General features: G+C 41.4%; 1 protein-coding gene across 1 annotated transcript; it reads right to left on the reverse strand.

Moving 5' to 3' along the window:
• Nucleotides 1–1,153: 1,153 nt before the first annotated feature.
• Nucleotides 1,154–20,071, reverse strand: PYM1 (PYM homolog 1, exon junction complex associated factor). The gene is made up of 3 exons (XM_007081469.3): nucleotides 19,582–20,071; nucleotides 2,528–2,621; nucleotides 1,154–2,136 (listed from the first exon to the last, which is right to left on the reverse strand). Exons 1-3 carry the CDS (start codon nucleotides 19,613–19,615, stop codon nucleotides 1,653–1,655), a joined length of 612 nt encoding a protein of 203 aa, XP_007081531.2. The 5' UTR covers nucleotides 19,616–20,071; the 3' UTR covers nucleotides 1,154–1,652.
• Between the last annotated feature and the right edge of the window lie 631 nt (nucleotides 20,072–20,702).

Consider the following 20,702-nt stretch of genomic DNA (forward strand, 5'->3'; position numbering starts at 1 on the left):
ATTCAAAGGCTAAGAGTTGACGAGGCAGAAGGGGTCAGCAAGAGTATTATAAGCAGAGGGATCAGAAAGGACAAAGCCTCTCTGAGGCTCAGAGAGAATATGGCTCTTTTAACAGAAAGTAGTCAGTGCACTAGGGAGCACATTTTGACCAGAGCTGAAGAATGGCAAAAAATGAGGCTAGATTGTATGGGACCTTATGAGTCAGGCTAAGAACTCTGAACAACGGAGGCAGTTCATTACAGTTGACTTCCCTTCCATTGGTCTCTACACTAGCAGCTGGCTAGAAAGAAAGATTGTGGTGAGGGTGTGGGAATCAGATATGCAAAAATTAAGTGACAGCTCTAAATGCCTCTTCTTGTATTAGTTTGTCAGACAATGCCATCTTGGGGTAGCATCTAAGAAGGTAAAATTTCAGAAGAGCTGCCCCAGTGATGCTGTGAAGTGGATTATTTTTGGAAAGAAACAGTAAGGAAGGTACAAAGGCCCCACTGTTATGCAGCAGGATAGTAATGACACATGTAAATTAACATGTCAAATTCAATTTGTTCTAAGTTTCCTTTTATTATAACCTAATTACTATTCACTGAAGTCTGAGCAAATAGGTACAGAAATCAGGGTCACTAATTTGGTCATACACTCACAATTTTTAAAAATTAAAAGGAATAGGGGGCGCCTGGGTGGCTCAGCTGGTTAAGCAGCTGACTCTTGATTTCAGCTCAGGTCATGATCTCACAGTTCATGAGATCGAGCCCTGCCTGGGGCTCCACACTGGGCATGGAGCCTGCCTGAGATTCTCATTTTCTTTCTCTCTCTCTCTCTCTCTCTCTCTCTGCCCCCTCCCCCTGTTCACATGCTCCCGGAATGCTTTCTCTCCCTCTCTCAAAAAAGTTAATGGCGGGGGGGGGGGGGGGGGGGGGGGGGGGGGGGGGGGGAAGGGAACCTGGGTAGCTCAGTTGTTGAGCATCTGACTCTTGTTCTCAGCTCAGGTCTTGATCTTGATCACAGGATCATGGGTTCAAGCCCGGTGTTGGGCTCCACACTGAGCATGCAGCCTACTTGAAAAAGAAAAAAAAAAAGGAATATTACTCTCAATATTTGTCTTCCTGTACCAAACTGGAGGAGATAATACACCTACTGGAAGCTGGAAAGAGGGACAAAGCCAGACATGTTGTCTACTTGAGTTTATTCTGTTCTTTAAAAAAAAAACAAAAAAAACAAACAAAACCAAAAAAACAAAAACAAAAAAACGGTGAGGGATGGCGGGGGAAATAACCCATAAACACTGTGAACAGGAACCAAGACTCCGACTTGAGTGTACTCCCCCTACCCTCAACCTCAGTTCTCTAAGACATTCCCACCCGCCCAATTTTCTTTTAAACAAGACACCCAAATCAGCAGCAAAGTTACCTGGGGTAATCACTGAGATTTTGAACACTGGGAATGGGAGGGAGAAAAGTCCAAAAAATAGGAGTTGGGAAGAAGAGGGAAGGAATGACGGCGAGGCTAGGCTCTGGAGGACGGAGTTGGGCCACGAGAAGTGGAAGTGAGTCAGTAGGGAGGGGGTACCCCCTGACTGCTGCTGCCCACATTCCCCAGGCCCCCAGAGAGCCCCATGGTTTTTTCTGCAGTCCATTCCCTGCTCCCCAAAGGCCTCACAGGCCCAGCTCCAAGTCCTCGAGCTCCTCCTCTAGCGCCCTCCTCCGCGCTAGCTTCTCCAGCTGCTCTTTGCTGGGCTGGCTGATTTCCCCAGCCTGGATCCGTTGCTGCAGCTCTTCCACCTGCCGAAGCTTCTTCTTTAGGTTCTTTATCTTCTTGGCCTTCTCGGTGGTGACGGCTGAGTCAGGCTGGTCAGAGGCAGCTGCAGGGGCTGCCCGGGAGCCCTGCGGAGCCGTGGGGAGTGGGGCAGTCTCTCCCAGGGACACCTTATCGAGAGTCCGGCTTAAGGCCTCTGCCTCGCCTTTCTCTTGCTGCTGCCGCCGCTTCTCCTTCCGCTTCAGGTTGCGTTTGGCTGTCTTGGAGAGGCCTGATTCGCCACCTTCTGGCCTGGATGGGGTGGCAGGAGCAGTGGCCTCGGGGCTCAGACCTGGGGGCAGTTCGGGTTTACTCTTGAAAAACTTCACATACTTGTTCTCATACCTGCAGGGAAGAGATGCCAACAGTTTCAAAGAAGCACTGACTTCTGGAGCCCTTTTCTTAACCTTCCAAATCAATCCACTCTTTTCATTCTCTCGCTTCCTTCCTCTCCTATGGTCCCTCCCCAATTTTCTTCTGTTCTGCAGGCTGTGGGAAGGTCTCTAGGCCTCATAGTTCCATATCCTGAATGCTGTTTGGAGATTCTGATAAACAGAGGCCAATAGGAACAGAACTAGTCACTTGTAACCCTCACTCATCGCTGTATCCCAGCCCCCTCTCCTCTTCTTTCTCATATAGTTGCTCCCTCCTCGCATTTCATGAGATACTGGGATCAGGAGATTCTTCTTTTCTGTGGATTCCATTAAATACCCCCTCCTCATGCCTAACCACGCACACTGGGACCTCCTCCTGGGGCACATAGCCTTCTTTCACCCTCCGCTGCTTCCGCCAGGTCCCGTCGGGTCGTTGTGTTGAGGCAATGTATTTGCCTGCAATGAGAGAATTAAGTTAGACAGTTACTCTAACTTTCAAATAGTTCCCAATTTGAAAACATGAGTGAATGTATACAGCTTCCCTGGGCACCCATCCGTCTATTAAATGCAGCCATTAAGGCACCCTTTTCTCTTATCAACCCTCAACGCCCCTCTCATCATTATTTACCGAGTGCACATTATTTACTGAGGTATAATACACCATCCCTGCCCTCAGGAGTTTCTATTTTTACACTATTTTCTATTTTTAATCTAGTTGGCAAGAGGACAGGCACAGAGGAAGAGTTTTTAAAAAAAACACAAGACAATAATAGCATTGGGGCATCAAAAGGCAATAACTGAAAAAGGGGCCAAAAGAGGGCAAAAACAAGAACCGTAGCAAGGAGAAATGACAAGAGAAGATGTAGACAGGGGAAGCTTTATTAAGATGGGTCATGAAAAACAGGTCAACTTTTAAGAATCCATACTAGATATAAAAGCACCAGTACACAAGGATATTTGTAAAGGATGTTTGTTGCTACATTATTTAAAACAGCAAAAACTGAGGCAACTTGAATGACCACCAATAAATGAACAATGGAATACATGTGGATCATCCACAGGATGGAACACCATGCTCTTATGAAAAAAGAATGTCAGATATAAATGCACTGACTTTCTTTGCTGCCAGTTATACGCTGTTGTAAGTTAGAAAAAATGAACAGCAACACTGAACACTAGAAATGCACTTTGCTCAGTAATACTTGAGTTGTTGCAATATTTGATTATCCGTTTGGTTGTTACAGAAAAATTCTTAACTGTAATGATGGCTGTTGCTGTAATTGTATATTGCCTGTATTTCTACCTCTATTAATGAGCTTTATGTGCTAGATTTTAATATCCTTGTGCCTGGGCAAGTACACAAGTCTTTAAAAAACAAACATGGTTTACTTGCACAAAACTGATCAGTTTTGACGGATCGTTAATGCCCCTGAAGTGGTTTTGAGGGTGTGAAACAAATGGTGAGAATCTGAATTGGTCCCTCTTATTACAGAATTGAAATTAAGTCTACTTACTTTATCAAGTCATGTTCATGCCCTGATTTTATATAGTTGCATCTATCAATAAACATTGAAAACAAAATAAAAATAAATAAATGCATTGACTTTGGCTTGAATGGTGTTCATGATACACTAAGTGAAAAAGCAAGTTGCAGGATAACATATAGAGTAGTTATCCTCCAAGTTTTTTTATTTCAGGATCTCCCTTCTGCTTAGTTTGCAATATTATCCATTTCACCATGCAATATTTTCTAAAAAACCATATTCGCTAATATCCTCAGAAAAGTCTTTAGTGGGAAGCTGTCAAGCTGGCAGTGGCAAATATAACTTTTCCAAAATTCTGATTTTTACTTGAAGCCTTGAATTTTACCATCGGCAAAAAATACTGTCAGTTGTTTTCCTTGAAATGACGGGTTCACTTCCTTCATTTTCAGGAAAATGCCAGATACCCAGTTCTGAATTACTGGTTTGTCAGTGGTTCTTTTAAGTAAAAATGGGTGTTCCATGAAAAGGAAGCTGTTTAGCTTGTGACTTGCAGACAATTGCACCAGTGCTTTTCCTTAAGACACCACCTTACTCCAGTGTGCAGTAGTGTTTCATCCTTACTTCCCAATTAGTCCACAGAGAACATGAAAGAGATGAGTAACTTCCAGTTACAAAATGAGTTAAGTTGTGAGGAATCTAAGGTACAGCATGATAACCATTATTAACAGAACTGTATTGTATTCTTGAAAGTTGCTATGAGAGTACAGTTTTAACAACAAGATGGATGGCGATTACGTGAAGTGAAGGATGTGTTAACTAACCTCATTGTGTAAACATTTCACAATATATACATGCATCAAATCACACTGCACTCCGGAAACCTACACAATGTTATATGTCAATTATATTTCAATAGAGCTGGAAAAAAAATAAGTAAAAAGAGGTGTATTCAAGGGCCAGGTTTTAATAAAATTAGCAAATCTTACTGCATAAACAAGGATATTCTTAAGTGAAACTGGCCTTATTTACTGCAAGCATGTGGCGGCAAAGAACACAATGACTGGTCGTTTGGTGCAACCACCTTGATTAGTGCTAAGGGGCCAGCGGTTTTCCCCACCTTGGCTTTTGCACCCTCAGAGCAAATGTCAACCCAGCAAAAAAAGACAATGAACACCTTAGTCTATAATAAAACCAGTTATGCTTGCAGACATCCTTAAAGTGTCTTAGGGAACCCGCAGAGATCCTGGACATTCTGAGAACTGCTGGTGTAGGGTATGCTCCCGATTTTGTTGGGGCAAAAGGAGCAGCACTTAGTAGTCCATACAGTCTGGGCACATGGGGCAAAGAGAAAGGTGTGGAAGGACACATACCAAGATACCAAGCCTTTAATGCTGGTTATTTTAAGAGGGATAACCTGGAAGAAGAGGTAATAGAAACCATTAACCATTAGGATATATACTTTTTGCCCTTATAGATATCTTTATTTTTATAATTTGTTTTTAAAAATCTTATATATACATACATATCTTGTATTACTTTTTTTTTTTTTCTTAAGTAGGCTCCACATCCAACATGAGGCTTGAACTCACAACCCTGAGAGCAAAAATTGCATGCTCTACCGACTAAGACAGTCAGATGCCTCATGTATTATCTTTTTTTTTTTTTAAGCATTACTTTTATAAAAAGAAAGATTTGTAAAAGAAAAGTAAAAAGTTAAGTCTGGGGCCTTCCACACAGATTATATATTGTTCCATGAATTGGCTTTTTTTTTTTTTTTTAAATGTTTACTTATTTATTGAGACTGGGGGAGAGGCAGAGAGAGAATCCCAAGCAGGCTCTGCACTGTCAGCACAGAGCCCAACCCAAACTGTGAGATCTCACAAACTGAGATCATAACCTGAGCAGAAATCAAAAGTCGATGTTTAACTAGGGACCCCTGAATTGGCTTTCTGTTCAAAATGCAAATGTCATTAATAAAATTAAACTAAAAGCAAAAAAACTGTTAAAGAAAATGGTTAAGATTTGAAAGGTAGAAAAGATGGGACAAAGAACAAAAAAGCAAAAAAAAAGCATGGATGTGGGAAGGGGGTTGGGGTATTTAAAGAATAAAAAGTAGAGGAGTCTAGTCAGACAGCTCATGTTAGGTACTAAAAAATGGGGCCAGATCTTGGAAAGCATTAAACAAAAGGTCAAGGAATTTGAAGTTTATCTGGTGAATAAAACGAGAGCCACTTGAGGATACTGCTTGCTTAAATCCAACAGTTTAAACACAAGAGTATAAATTGAAGAATCAAAAAACTGAGGTTTCATGGAGGGAAGACTGAGACCAAACCTGGGCTTTAAAGAGTCAAACTAAAGGAAATGAAAAAGGAGGCAGATTGAATTCTAAATAGAAGCTCATTCTAAAACAAAATGTCACACATGGGAATGGAAATGGCATGATCAGGAGATGGTGGGTGAGAGGGCTGATATAAAGTAAATGAGAGGAGGGGCGCCTGGTGGCTCCAGTTAAGCATCAGAGTTTGGTTCAGGTCATGATCTCACAGTTGTGAGTTTGAGCCCCACATCGGGCTCTGTGCTGACAGCTCAGAGCCTAGACTTCTTTGGATTCTTTATCTCCATCTCCCTCTGCCCATTCCCAGCTCGCATGTGCGCTCTCTCTCCCTCTCTCTCTCAAAAATAAATAAACATTAAAAAAAAATTGGGGGGGGGGGCACCTGGGTGGCTCAGTTGGGTTAAGCGGCCGACTTCAGCTCAGGTCATGATCTCGCAGTCTGTGGGTTCGAGCCCTGCGTCAGGCTCTGTGCTGACAGCTCAGAGCCTGGAGCCTGTTTGAGATTCTGTGTCTCCCTCTCTCTGACCCTCCCCCGTTCATGCTTTGTCTCTCTCTGTCTCAAAAATAAATAAGCGTTAAAAAAAATATTTTAAAAAAAATTTTTTTAAGTAAATGAGGGGAGAATGTTCAGACCTTGAAACGCCAGTTAAGGAGTTTAATATCTGGCAGGTGGCACACATTCAGTAAATACTTGTTAATGAATGAATTCAAAGCAGTGTTTTAGGGCAATTAATCTGGCAGGATGAAAAGGTGAATTAGAAAGTGGAAACACTGGAGACGTGGAAAATCAGGGAAAAAAAGGGTGCAATAACCCTGGCATGTGATAGAATTGGCTGAAACAGTGAGAAAGGAAGAGACTTATGCCAAATCCATTATCAAAGAATCAACATTTGGGAATTTGCTGATGGGGGAGGGGTAAAGGGTTAAAGTAAAAAATAATTTGGGGCTCCTGGGTGGCTCAGTCTGTTAAGTGTCCAACTTTGGCTCAGGTCATGATCTCATGGTTCATGGGTTTGAGCTGCATGTCGGACAGTACTGGCAGCATGGGGCCTGCTTGGCATCCTCTGTCTCCCTCTCTTTCCGCCCCTCCCTCGCTCATGCACACTCTCTCTCAAAAATAAACATTAAAAAAAAAACTCTTAAAAAAATAATTCAACACTTTATTTTAGTAATTCCAACCTTGAGAATTTAGCATAAGGAAATACCTCCAACAGGAAAAAAAAAACAAAGAGGAAAAAAAGGAATTGACAGTGAAAATTATGGCATTATCTAAAAAGAGCTAAAAATTAAAAACAAGCTTCAAGTCCAGTTATATAGGAATGGTGTATAACACATCCATTGCAAATGATAACAGGGTCGCCTGGCTGGCTCATTCAGTAGAGTGTACAACCCTTGATCTCAGGGTCAAGAGTTAGAGCCCCACGTTTAGTGTACAGATTACTTAAAAATAAATAATCTTTAAAGAGACAGGATATAATTCTTTTTTTTTATTTTTAAAATTTTTTAAAATGTTTATTTATTTTTGAGACAGAGACAGAGCATGAATGGGGGAGGGGCAGAGAGAGAGGGAGACACAGAATTGGAAGCAGGCTCCAGGCTCTGAGCCATCAGCCCAGAGCCTGACTCGGGCTCGAACTCACGAACCGTGAGATCGTGACCTGAGCTAAAGTCGGACGCTCAACCGACTGAGCCACCCAGGCGCCCCGACAGGATATAATTCTTAAAAATGATAATAAAATTTTAAATCATGTAATGTGACATAATGTAAACCATAATGAAATTATATAAATATACTATGATTTCAATTATTAAATGTTATGCATATTTTTAAATCTTTGTTTATTTGAGAGAAAGAGAGCATGAACTAGCAAGGGAGGGGCACAGAGAGAGAGAATCCCAAGCAGGCTCCACACTGAGCGTTGAGCCTGACGTTGGGCTCAATCTCAAGAACCATGAGATCATGATCTGAGTCAAAACCAAGCGCTGGACACTTAACCGACTGAGCCACCCAGGCGTCCCATTAAAAATAAAATCTTTAGGGGCACCTGGGTGGCTCAGTCGGTTAAGCGTCCAACTTCAGCTCAAGTCATGATCTCGAGGTTCACGAGTTCTGTCCCCGCGTCCGGCCCGCGCCGACAGCTCAGAGCCTGGAACCTGCTTCAGATTCTGTGTCTCCCTCTCTCTCTGCCCCTCCCCCGCTCACACTCCGTCTCTTTCTCTTGCTCTCAAAAATTAAAACATTAAAAGAAAAATTTTTAATAAAATCTTAAAAAAAGATCTAATTTTAGGTTTCAAACCTGAATGGGTTGGAGAATGGGTACACAATGAGAGTGAAAATACTTTTGACCTGGTAATTATTATAAAGATTTTGTGGAAGACACAGATCTGTTGTAATCTTTGGAAGATAAGCAGGATTTAGACAGGTGGAGGTGGGGAGTGTGGTTACAAGAAAAGAAAGGGAAGTATTTCAGGAATATGGGACAATATACGCAAAGGGACAAATGAGACTAGTCAGGACCCTGCTAAAAATTCTTTCTGGATTCCTATTGTCCTCAGGGTATTTACATGGAGGACAGGACTACACACAAAAGGCCAATCCTCTCAGCTACTAGTCACTCACACTCTGCTCCAGCTGACTGAAATACTCACAAATCTCACCAGACCTGTGTCTCTATTTTCTATGCCTTTTTGCTTTTGCTTCCTTTGGCCTGGAACAGGCTTTTCTTGATTCTTATCTTAGTTAATTCCTGTTGGTCTTTAAAGGTCAAGTTCAAGTATAAACTCCAATTCAGTTCCTCCTTCCCACCCCAGGCCCTTTGTATACAACACCTGTTTTGGCCTTTATCATGCTCTGATGTTTAACATAATTGTGTACTTCCTTGAGCACTGGGACTTTGTCTTTGATCTCTGAAGCAAAGGGCCTGGCGCATAGAAGACTGTAATTAAGTCAAATTAATAAATAAATAGGGGTTCCTGGCTGGCTTGGTTGGTAGAGCGTGTGACTCTTGATCTCAGGGTTGTAAATTCAAGCCCCACATTGGGTGTAGAGATTAAGAGAATACTTAAAAATAACATTTTCAGGACCCCTGGGTGGCTCGGTCAGTTCAGCCTCCGACTTCACCTCAGGTCATGATCTCAAGGTTCAAGCCCCACATCAGGCTCCATACTGACAGTGCAGAGCCTGCTTGGGATTCTCTCTCTCCCTCCCTTCCTCTTTACCCTTTCCCCGTGCTCTCTCAAAATAAATAAACTTAAAAAAAATAAAATAAAATCTTTATGGGCACCTGGATGGCTCAGTTGGTTGAGCATCCAATTCTTAGTTTCAGCTCAGGTCATGATATCACTGTTCATGGATTTGAGCCCCATGTCAGGCTTTGCACTGACAGTGCAGAATCTACTTGGGATTCTTTCTCCGTCTCTCTCTCTGCCCCTCCCCCACTTGTATTCTCTCTCTCTCTCAAAAAATAAATATTAAAGATAAATATTAAAAAATAAATAAGTAAAATCTTTAAAAAATATTTTAAATAAGTAAGTAAATTTAAGTATCATATTAGAGAGCAAGAACCTAGAATATTCTGGGCAAAAAGCACATGTAATGGGCAAAGACACTAGAAGTAAATTAGTCAGAATATGAAAAGTAACCAATCTTCTCTGGAGTTTGGACTTAAGCTTCAGACCGTAGAAGAGCACTGAAGGCCAAAAACAGAATACAGATATGCTCAAAGCAATGCTTTCAGATTAACCTCAAAATGTGTAATATAAACTAAAGGTAGAAAAAATGAAAATAGCTAAAATAGAGAAAAACTGATTTAGATGGTCTCTGTGGGTATTGAAAGGAAAATGAAAGAGAAATTCATTGTGAAGAACAAGTCAACAGACTTGAAGTCTATTGAGATTTGACTGCCAAGATTTGAATTAGACGAAATAATTGAAACAGTGCCACCGTGGGTTTGATCTGGTGCTTTGCACATGTATGCTCTTATTTTCACAACATACCTGTGGGTAAATAGGGCATATGGTAATAATATTTCTTCACACATGGATTTTAAATGTTTATTGAGCCACTTGGGTGTTGTGCCAGGCACTGTAACAGGAGCTAGGGATACAACAATGAATAAAGAAAATGGTCTTGCCTTTTTGTAGCATACATTCTAGTGACGAAGAAAGGTAATAAATAAGAACACAAATAAATAATTACAATATCACTCTTGAATGTGCAAAATTTAGAGAATAAAAATCACTGATATGAAGAAAGCCCAACACCTGAAACTAATATAACACTGTATGTTAATTATACTGGAATTTAAAAAAAAAACACACACGAAGTCCAGAGAAGATGACAACTTCGTGAAAATAACTAATTCAATTCTAGACAGGCAGTGTCTTACGTGAAATTAAGGAGAAAAGGACAATACTAGAAACATATTTAAGAAAAATGCACAAAGATTATAGCTGAAGACTTAAGATTAATAAAGATAGAAAATGAGGAAAAACAGGTCAGAAGTTTCTTGAATGGCCATCCTAACTGGAAGCCCTGCGATCCAAACAGCCAACTGTCACAAAGAAGCATCTATTTTATGTTCTCTTGGTTCCATTCTCTTGACTTCACAGTATCCAAAGGTAAAGTAAAAAAAGAAGGGAGTGGTTTGGAGATTCCTACCCATAGAAATAAAAAACAAGGGCAGAATATCAGGATTTTCAGGTAACCCCCTTGGGAAAGTCAGAAACTACAGATTAGAGATTGTTATAAGAACTTGGTAAACTTACTTTCTCACATTTGCTATTTGATAATCCTTAATCTGTTGCCTTAAACTGTAAAGGGCCTTGTTTTCAGGGGTGGCAGGAAGACAGTGAAGAGACAGGACAGCAAGCAAGGCTTGCTGGGAGAACTCTAAGGGGTTATATGGAAGTGACTGTTAAAGGTGTGTTGAATCCCTGGGACCTGCTCAAATAAGAAAGGAGATCTACAAGACAGAGCTGAGCCTAGGGGTGATCTCAGGGCCAACAATTATTATAATGCCTGGATGTGGTTTCTAACACCTAGAGACAATATAGAAAGAGAAGATCCAATTTGGAGGAATGAGCCTGGAAAAACAGTCATGATCATCTTCCTCAACAAGGAAAAGGTGTCGGCAGCAACAGAAAATAATAATTCTGGAAAAGAACCAGGAGAGTGTTATGCCATGAAGACCAAAAGAGTTTTAAGGGCAGGTGGTAAACAGTATTGAATAGTGCACAGAGATTAAGGAAAAGGAGAACTGAGAAGAAAAAGATACTGATGTTGGCGATTTGCATTTTCTAGTTATCTCCAAGAATATAGCCTCAGAAAAGTACAAATTAATGAAATGTAATAAACACTGGAAGCCTCCTAGGACACAAGTACCCTACTAAGTGATACAAGGATTATCAAGATTGAGTAAAATGGTCCCTACTTTCAAGAAATTTACAGTCTAAGTAAGGAGAAGGGTAGGCAAGTTAGGCAAACAAAGAATAAAACAAAAATATAAATGTCTTAGGTATCTTAAGAGACTGATACATACTGGTAACAAATTGCAAGAGAATAAATAATCACATCCTGTTTGATGGGGGAAGGTAACAGAAAATCAAGAAAATCTTAGGGATTTGACATTAAATACTAGGTAGAAGTAGTAACAATAACAGTAACAAATCAGTGGCTGATATTTCTGCAGACAGAGAAAGGAAGGGAAAGGGCCTTCTAAGAGTAACAACAAATAAAATCATAGCAGTGGAAAACTCACAGTATGCTGAGAACAGTTAGGAAAGAGCATTTATTAATAAGTATCTACATTGCAATAAGAACTTTACATACATTACCTTATTGAATCTAGACAATGGGTAGGTATTACCATCTCTAGCTGAGGTCAAGAGTCTTCAAGAAGTTAAATATATGTCCAAGACCACAAATGCACAATACTATTCCACCTTATACTACATAGTCCAGTTTCACTGGGAGTTATAAAAAGAGACCTAGTATGTGGTGATACTATACTGAAAAGTGGTTTGTGCTCATATTAAAGAGTAGTATCTAAGCTAATGGTACATATGTGAATTTCACAGTCAATTCCAAAAAGAGAGTAGCAGCTACCATTGTGTGCCTCCTTAATGCTCAGGACAGGGCTGTGTTTATATACATGACTTATTTCACTTTCATATCTCCATGAAGGATTATTCTAGTTTTAATAAAATTTATTTATTTATTCTGAAAGAGAGAGAGAAAGGGAGAGAATCCCAAGCAGGTTCCATGCTGTCATCACAGAGCCCGGTGTGGGGCTTGAACTCACAAACTGTGAGATCATGACCTGAGCTGAAACCAAGAGTCATATGCTTAACTGACTGAGCCACCCAGGTGCCCCTGGATTATTCTAGTTTTAGAGATGATGAGAAATTTAATAGCCTGCCCAAAGTTACAAAGTCAGCAAACTGCAGAATTCAAACCCAGGCTGTAGGTTTGTTCCAAACGTTGTGCATTTTACACTGTTATTGCATACTGTGTTATAAACAAACAAAAAAATACAAAAAAGGCCAACCATACTAATAAAGAAAATATAAATATAAAACATAATTTTCATCTGTCAAAGTAGTAGAATTTTTGGAGATGATAATAGCAATGCAGTCAAAGATGTGGTTAAACCAGCATAGTCATATATTATTGGTCGTAAAAGTCTTTAGAAAGCAATTTGGCTTAACATAGAAAGATAACATAAGGTAATCCTATCTTTTACCAGCATTTCCCAAAGCTTTTGTTATACAAGACACTTATGGAAAACACTTCCATAAGATAGTAACAAGAGTTACCCAAAAAAATTGTTAAATAAGTGGGCACTTCTGGGTTAAACATAGAAAAAAAGGGGGGCACCCGGGTGGCTCAGTTGGTTAAGCATCAACTCTTGATCTCAGCTCAGGTCACGATCCCACAGCTCATGGGATTGAGCTGTCAGGCTCTGTGCTGACAGCAAAGAACCTGCTTGGGATTTTCTTCCTCTCTCTGTCCCTCCTCCCCTGCTTGTGCTCTCCCTCTCTCTCTCTCTTAGAAAGAAAGAAAGAAAGAAAGAAAGAAAGAAAGAAAGAAAGAAAGAAAGAAAGAAAGAAAGAAAGAAAGAAAGAAAGAAAGAAAAGGAAAAGAAAGAGGAAGGGAAGGGAGGGAGGGAAGGAGGGAAGGAGGAAGGAAGGAAGGAAGGAAGGAAGGAAGGAAGGAAGGAAGGAAGAAGGAAAGAAAGAAAGAAAGAAAGAAAGAAAGAAAGAAAAGAAAGAAAGAAAGAAAGAAAGAAAGAAAGAAAAAGAAAATTTGTTCTTATTGGCAGGACTTAAATGAGGAGTTAATGTGTTCTTATTCGTGTGAGTATCCACAATAGGAATGTGATCCACAGTATTTCCCAAATTTATTTGACCAAAGGAACCTTATTTTTATTTTGTTATTTTGTGTTTACTTATTTTGCAGTACATCTCACAAGACTACTAAGCATTCTGAGAATCATATTTTGGGAAACAGAGCCATTTGGTATGATCCCAATTATGTAAAATATAGATATGCTACATATGTACACAGACAGAAAAACTAAAAAGAAGTGTAACTGTAGTTATCTTTGGGTTCTGGAATTTCCAAGCATGCATGTGACCTCTATTTTATACTAATTACAAAAACATTTTCTAAGTTAGCTACAATCAACATGAATTAATAAATAAATAAATGTTTGAACCCCCCCAACCCAGTAATTCTACTTCTGGGAACTCAATCCTAAGAAAATGACTTAAATGCAGGCAAAAATTTATGCACAAAAATGTTCATGGAGTTCTTGTAACAAAAATTCTGGAAACAATCTAAAAGCCCAGTAACAGAGGCACCTGGGTGGCTCAGTCAGTTGAGTGTCTGACTCGTGGCTTCGGCTGAGGTCATGATCTCACAGTTTGTGAGTTCAAGTCCCGCATCAGGCTCTGTGATGACAGCACAGAGCCTGCTTAGGATTCTCCTTCTCCCTCTCCCTCTCTCTCTCTCTGTCTCTCTCTGCCCCTCCCCCACTCTCTCAAAATAAATAAATAAACTTAAAAAAATTAAAAAATAAAAGTCCACTGACAGATGAAACATGAGAGGGTACATGCCCAAACAGTAAAACTCTGCCAATATTTTAAAAAATATTTAGAGTTTTTAATAACAAGAAAAAATATTTATGTCATAAGGTTAAATGAATAGGCAAAATGTAGGTGTATATACCATCAAATTCAAAAACGTTTTAAAAATGTACAGAAAAAATAAAGATCAGAAAGATATGTGCCAAAGTAAACAGTAGACTCTGGGTGGATGAATTATATTGAGCAAATATTACATAAGTAAATCTATACTTAAGGAACAGTAATCTGGCAACAGTGTGCCAAATGAACTGGAACAGAGAGGGACTGGAGACAGGACAAGTATTTAGGAGGTCACAGAAATATTTGCAGGATAAAGGAAAATGGAATTTGATCAGGCATGCAGAATGACCCAAGTACTATGCTTGATATTTTGCATTTATCTCTTCTAATCCATATAATAATCCTTACATAACAGTAATTATTACAGAACTATTTGCCAGGCACTCTCTATGTGCCAAACATATACATTATTTCATTTAAATTTTAATTCTCTCAATAATCCTATGTTGTAGGAGTCATTACTCTGAATTCATTGATGAGAAAACTAAGGCTTAGTTTCCCAAGTCTTAAAATTCCCAAGGCCTGGGGTGCCTGAGTGGCTCAGTTGGTTAAGTGTCAGACTTCCACCCAGGTCATGATCTCACACTTCGTGAGTTCGAGCTCCACATTGGGCTCTCTGCTCTCAGTGCAGAGTCTGCTTCAAATCCTCAGTCCCTCTCTCTCTGCCTCTCCCACCCCCTCTCTCTTTTTCTCTCTCTCTAAATAAACAAACTCAAAAACAAATAAATATACAGATAAATAAAATACCTTCTTTACAAAAAAAATTGCCAGGGCACCTGGGTGGCTCAGTCGGTTAAGTGTCCGACTTCGGCTCAGGTCATGATCTTGTGGTCCGTGAATTCGAGCCCCACATCAGGCTCTGTACTGACAGCTCAGAGCCTGAAGCCCACTTCGGATTCTGTGTCTCCCTCTCTCTCAAAAATAATAAACATTAAAAAAAAAATTCCCCAAGGCCATATACCTAACAAGTACTGAAGATGAGATAAGGATAATAGCAGTAGGAATAGAATGATATTTTGACAATTGGTATGTGGTGGAGGATGGGGAACAAGAGAGGAATAAAAGATGATACCACAAATATAACAATATCTAGTGCTCGCATCTTGGTTTCTTGATACTATTCTTCAGTAACAGGAACAAGGGCTCCTTGGAGAAATGTCTGATTCTAGGACTGGGATAGGAAAGATAAAAGATGAGCCCGGAGCACATTCTAGACACAAGAAAGTAAAGAAGAGCTAAAAACAAAAACAAAAACCTACACTGGTGGGGGTATGTCAAAGGGACACAGAGCCAACTAAAAGAGCTCCCAATGTCCAAAGCTGGAACATTTAGAGCAATAAAATAAATAGAATTAGATTATAACCCAAAGTCCATATTGATATAAGTAAATGATTGAATAAATGGAGAAGAGACAAATCTGCAGAAATATTCCAAATAACATATGTAAATACTCCATCCTTAAGGAAGGAAACGTAACTTCCCCCTCTTTAAGTATAGGCTGTGAATAGACACTTTCTTCTAAAGACTGTAGTATGGAAAAGAGAAGGAAAAAAGGATAACTTTATACTGGAGAAAGCTTACAAATACGACTTCAGCCAGGTGACCACAATCATGGTCAATATCAACAGTAAAAACATTATGATATTGTACCCTTGATATGATGAAAATGTCACTTTTCCTCTGTGATTGTCCCCTAAAAACACATAACCCCAATCTAATCATGAGAAAAACATCAGATAAATTCCAATAGAGGGGCATCCTATAAAATACTTGATTAGCACTCCTCAAAATTCCTCAACAAAAACAAGGAAAATCTGAGAAACTATCACAGCTAATGGGAGCTTAAGGAGACATGAGAACTAAAAGTAATAGGGTACTCAGGATGGGATCTTGGAACAGAAAAAAAAAAAATTAGGTAAAAACTAAGGAAATCTGGGACACCTGGCTGGCTCAATGGGAAGAGCATGCAACTCTTGATCTCAGAGCTGTTAAGTTTGAGACCTATGTTGGGTGTAGAAATTACTTAAAAATAAAATCTTGGGGCACTTGGCTAGCTCAGTCGATTAAGCATCTGACTCTTGACTTCAGCTCAGGTCATGATCTCACTGTCCTGAGACTGAACCCCGCATCAGGCTCCGTGCTGAGTATGGAGCCTGCTTCATATTCTCTCGTTTTCCCTCTGCCCCTCTCCCCAGCTCACGCTCTAAAAATAAATAGGGACACCTGGGTGACTCAGTCGGTTAGGTGTCTGACTCTTGATTTCAGCTCAGGTCAGATCTCACGGTTTGCTGGATAGAGCCTTGTGTTGAACTCTGCGCTGACAGAGTGAAGCCAGCTTGGGATCATCTCTCTCCCTCTCTGCCCCTCCCCTGCTTGCACACACTATGTGTGCACACATGTGTGTGCACACGGGTGCACTCTCTCTCAAAATAAACATTTTTTTTAAATAAGAAAAATAAAAATAAAAGGGGCGCCTGGGTGGCTCAGTCGGTTGAGCGTCCGACTTTGGCTCAGGTCATGATCTCCCCGTTTGTGAGTTCAAGCCCCGTGTCGGGCTCTGTGCTCAGAGCCTGGAGCGTGCTTCAAAGTCTGTGTCTCCTCCTCTCTCTGCCCCTCCCATGCTCATGCTCTGTCTCTCTCTCTCAATAATAAAGAAACGTTAAAAATTTTTTGAAAAATAAATAAATAAAAATAATTTTTAAATAAAATGAAATCTTTAAAATATAAGGAAATTTGAATGATGTATGGACTTTAGTCAATAATAATGGCATCAATATTGGTTCATTAACTGCAATAATGGTACCATACTAATGTAAGATGTTAATAATAAGGGAAACTGAATATATGGGAATTGTCTATCATTTTCTCAAGTTTTCTATAAATCTAAAATTGTTCTAAAAAATAAAGTCTATTTAAAATTAAAAAGAGATGGTACAAAAAATTGATCTTGGGTTGGCTAGGACGAGGATGCCATTAACGAAATAAGGAAAAAATGATATTGATTTTGGGCAGATTGAATTTAAGGTGTGACAGTATATTCAAGAATAAAAGTTATTCACCAATCTATTAGAAAAGGGAAATAGCAACTAAGGAGAGAGGTTGGTGCTAGAAACAAAACTGTAAAAAGCTAAAGGACAAATAAGAGTGAGAAAATGAAAACAGTATGGGTAGACCTGATATTCAAGAAATCGGGCTGTGAACAGGAAAGAAACAAATGCTAGGCCTTGACTTTTCCATGAAATAGAAAGTGAAGACATCTGCTACAAGAGGGGGGAATTAAAAGGGAGGTCACAGAGTGCTGGAAAAGGTTGGGGAAAAGCCATGGTAGAATGTAAGCAAACCAAGAAAAAAGAATTTGAGAGAAGCCATGATCTTGGCAGAAGTTAACACTAAGTTATATTACACTGAATGTACAGGTTTTGCACTTTTTCACTAGCCATGTGCTGTGGGTGGTCTAGACACGGAAGCCAAAAAAATAGGTGATGAGTATGATTCAAGATAACAGAAGTGCTTGCCAAATACAGAAGATCAAAATGAATGAAGCAAACAATGAAGATAGTATCAAAGTGGCTGATCACTAAGGTCTAGCAGAGCAGCATCAAAGATAGTCATGAAGGTACTGGTAGACTCAATGAAATGGGAAAAGTTAAGAACCTCAGAAGGGCAAAAAGTGGAATCTGTGGATGGGAAGGAGTGAAAAGGGTAACTGGTAAGGAGGCTAAAGTGATAAAGAGCACCTGAAGGGGAAGTAGCGTAATAGGTCCAGGTTGTAGTGATCTGATGTGTAGCTACTTTAAAAATACAAAGGAAAGTCAACTGTCTTGTGCTGAGGAACTATAAGATCAGTATTTCAAAGATGCTGGAGACACTGAGAATAAGAGCAAGAAACAGTGGAGAAAAAAGTATGATGCAATAGGTCTGGGTCCTTGTGGGCAATAAATGATGGCCCTGAAGTTTTAGAGACAATGCTCTAACTGCATGGCAATACCTTCACAGAGATTAGAGTGACGGTGGTAGGTCAATGATCTGGAAGTAGTAGGGGAAAGAAAAAAAAGCAGTGTGATTCCTTCTCTTCTACATAGTCACAGAGAACAGAAGATACGTGTTTAAAGAAAATCGTTAAGAATAAAGAAAAGTGTACTGGACGATGAGCAATATTTTCGAAGCACGTATTAAAAGGAGCTGGTAGAAGAAGGACCTACTGAATAGAGAACAGAAGTTCTGTGTACCACTTTGAAATGTGAGGCTGAGGAGAGGTAGCAGAGAGACCTGGCTTGCCATAGGATACCATAGGAGAGGTGGACTGAGATGTAAGGAACATGGAAAGCAGCAAAGCAACAAATAAAGGGCACATTTTTAAAAGACTGTATGTACCAACCACAGTATACGCAGTGTCACTTCTACAGAAGACTACACATACACAGTGAAGGCTACAAAAAACATTAACACCTTGCCTTGCACAGCATTTTATAAATTGCTTGCACATACGCTATCTTATTTAATGGTCACTAGGTAGATATCACTACGCCCATGTTTCTACAGATGAGGAAATAAGGATGGGACAAAACCAAAATGAAAATATTGACTCTCAGTTTTCAACACATAAACCTCCATACACAGTGGACACTTCATCTCAATCAGCCAGGCTGGAAATTCTTCTCTAGGCAGAATTTATAGTGGGTTCTATGAACTTGTCAGAGGGCTTGAGAGGCCATTAGACACCTCTTTTTGCCTTCTTCCACCTCAGATCCCTCAATTTTTATCACCATCACCACCAGAAAAGTACAGAAAGGTGGTGCCATCAAAAAGAAAACTCAAGTTTAAAGTTATACTAGGTTAGTGTTCCATTCACACCTCTGAACCTCAGTAACCCAACAATGAAGATGTGGGAGAGAATGGAAAAAGCATTATGCAGGAAGTCTACATAAAAGCAATGAGGAAGTCTTCAACAGATACAGCTTCAAGAATAAGAATTAAAATGGGGCTGGGTAGGGCAGAAGGCAGGTACCGCTGAAAGATGGGGGAGGGGAACAGGAGAAAAGCAGGAATTGGAGGGAACTGAGAGTGTAAGAGCTCCCAAGCCTGGAGAAGCCAAAAGAGATACGAGATCTCCAGCTGCTGAAGAAAAGGTAAGGGACTGTGAGGGTCCTGGAGCAGGAACCTGCACTGGAGGACCCCAGGGCTTGGGTGACCGGAAGCGGAGACCCCCAAACACGAGACCAGAAGGGGGCGCAGGTGACACCCCATAGGAGAGAATGAATGGGGAAGGCGGTCCGGAGGGCGGGGCAAAGGAGGGGCCCCGGGATGGGCGGGGCACAGACCCCTTTCCAAGTCCGAACCCCTGCCCCGAGAGCCCGGGGAGAAGCGGCTCCGCGCCTCCCGCACTCACCGCCGGTCTCGTCAGTTACATAGGGAGTCGCCATCTTGAAAACGCAAACCACTTCCGGCGTGAGCGGGCTGGGGTCCCGCCCCCCTCCCCACCGGAAGTGGAGTCCTGATCGTAGCCAGCCACCATTTTAGTCTTAAAGGGAGAGTACACCGTTTCGTGGACGGAGAAGGAGGAAGAGAGTAGAAGCTAAAGACTTTCATAAAATAAAAGCCGCAGACTCTAGTACTGCCACTGAATCCAATATTGGGCTTCTGCTCCGTGTAAAACAGTCCTCTGGGCACCGAGAGAAGTTCTGGGGCACGGCTCCTCTCCGTCCAGGACCTTCGAGGGAAAAGGGGGCAAGGCCCACCTGCACCCCGAAAGTGGGGCTGATAAATGAGTTAGAGTATTCAGGCCCTAACCTGCACCCAGGTCCCAGAGCGGCTTCGGGACATGGGGCGGCCAAACTCCGGTAACGCACCAATCTTGTCAGGGACGAATGGAAGACCCCCAACTGACCCTCTCTTAGAAGGTGGAGAGGTCGAAATCGCGTGTCGATTGCCCTCGGCTACCCAGCTCAACCCTCGGGTCAGACCCGCGAAAGGGGCGTACAAGGCAGGGGGTGCTGCTGTCCGGTCACCTGTCCCCGCAGCCTAAGGGCTGCCGGCGAATTCCACGACCGAGGAGGCGGCGGGCCGGGTTGGGCGGGCAGCCCTGGCTGGCCCTGCCCCTGGGGCGGCCCGGAGGATTCGGGCGGCGAAAAGACGATGGCCCAAGTTTGCTCTGGCCTTCGACCCCGGGAGCCTCCTTAGGCTGGGCCCCAGGGTCGGAGGGCAGGGTGAAGGCTTCTGGGCGGAGCCAGTTAATATTCTAATTAACCTCGTGTAGGTCTGGGCACTGAGGATCCAAAGCCCCGGGCAACTCGCCAATGGTCCGGGCTTGTACGGTCACTCCCTTTGCAGTCCTGCCCTGCCCCTTGCCTCCCTACTCTTTAGATGTACCCAAATGTTTTCCCTCCCCCGCTCTTTGCAGCGGCCGTTGATCCTTGAGGGCTAAATCCTGCTAAACTCGTTTCCCCCGCAGCCTGGGAGGGACCGACTGCAGGTTCCTCTCCTCAGGTGTTGGCTCTGCCCTCTCCACGC

This window comes from Panthera tigris, chromosome B4 (genome assembly GCF_018350195.1).
Source record: "Panthera tigris isolate Pti1 chromosome B4, P.tigris_Pti1_mat1.1, whole genome shotgun sequence".
Taxonomy (NCBI): Eukaryota; Metazoa; Chordata; class Mammalia; order Carnivora; family Felidae; genus Panthera; species Panthera tigris.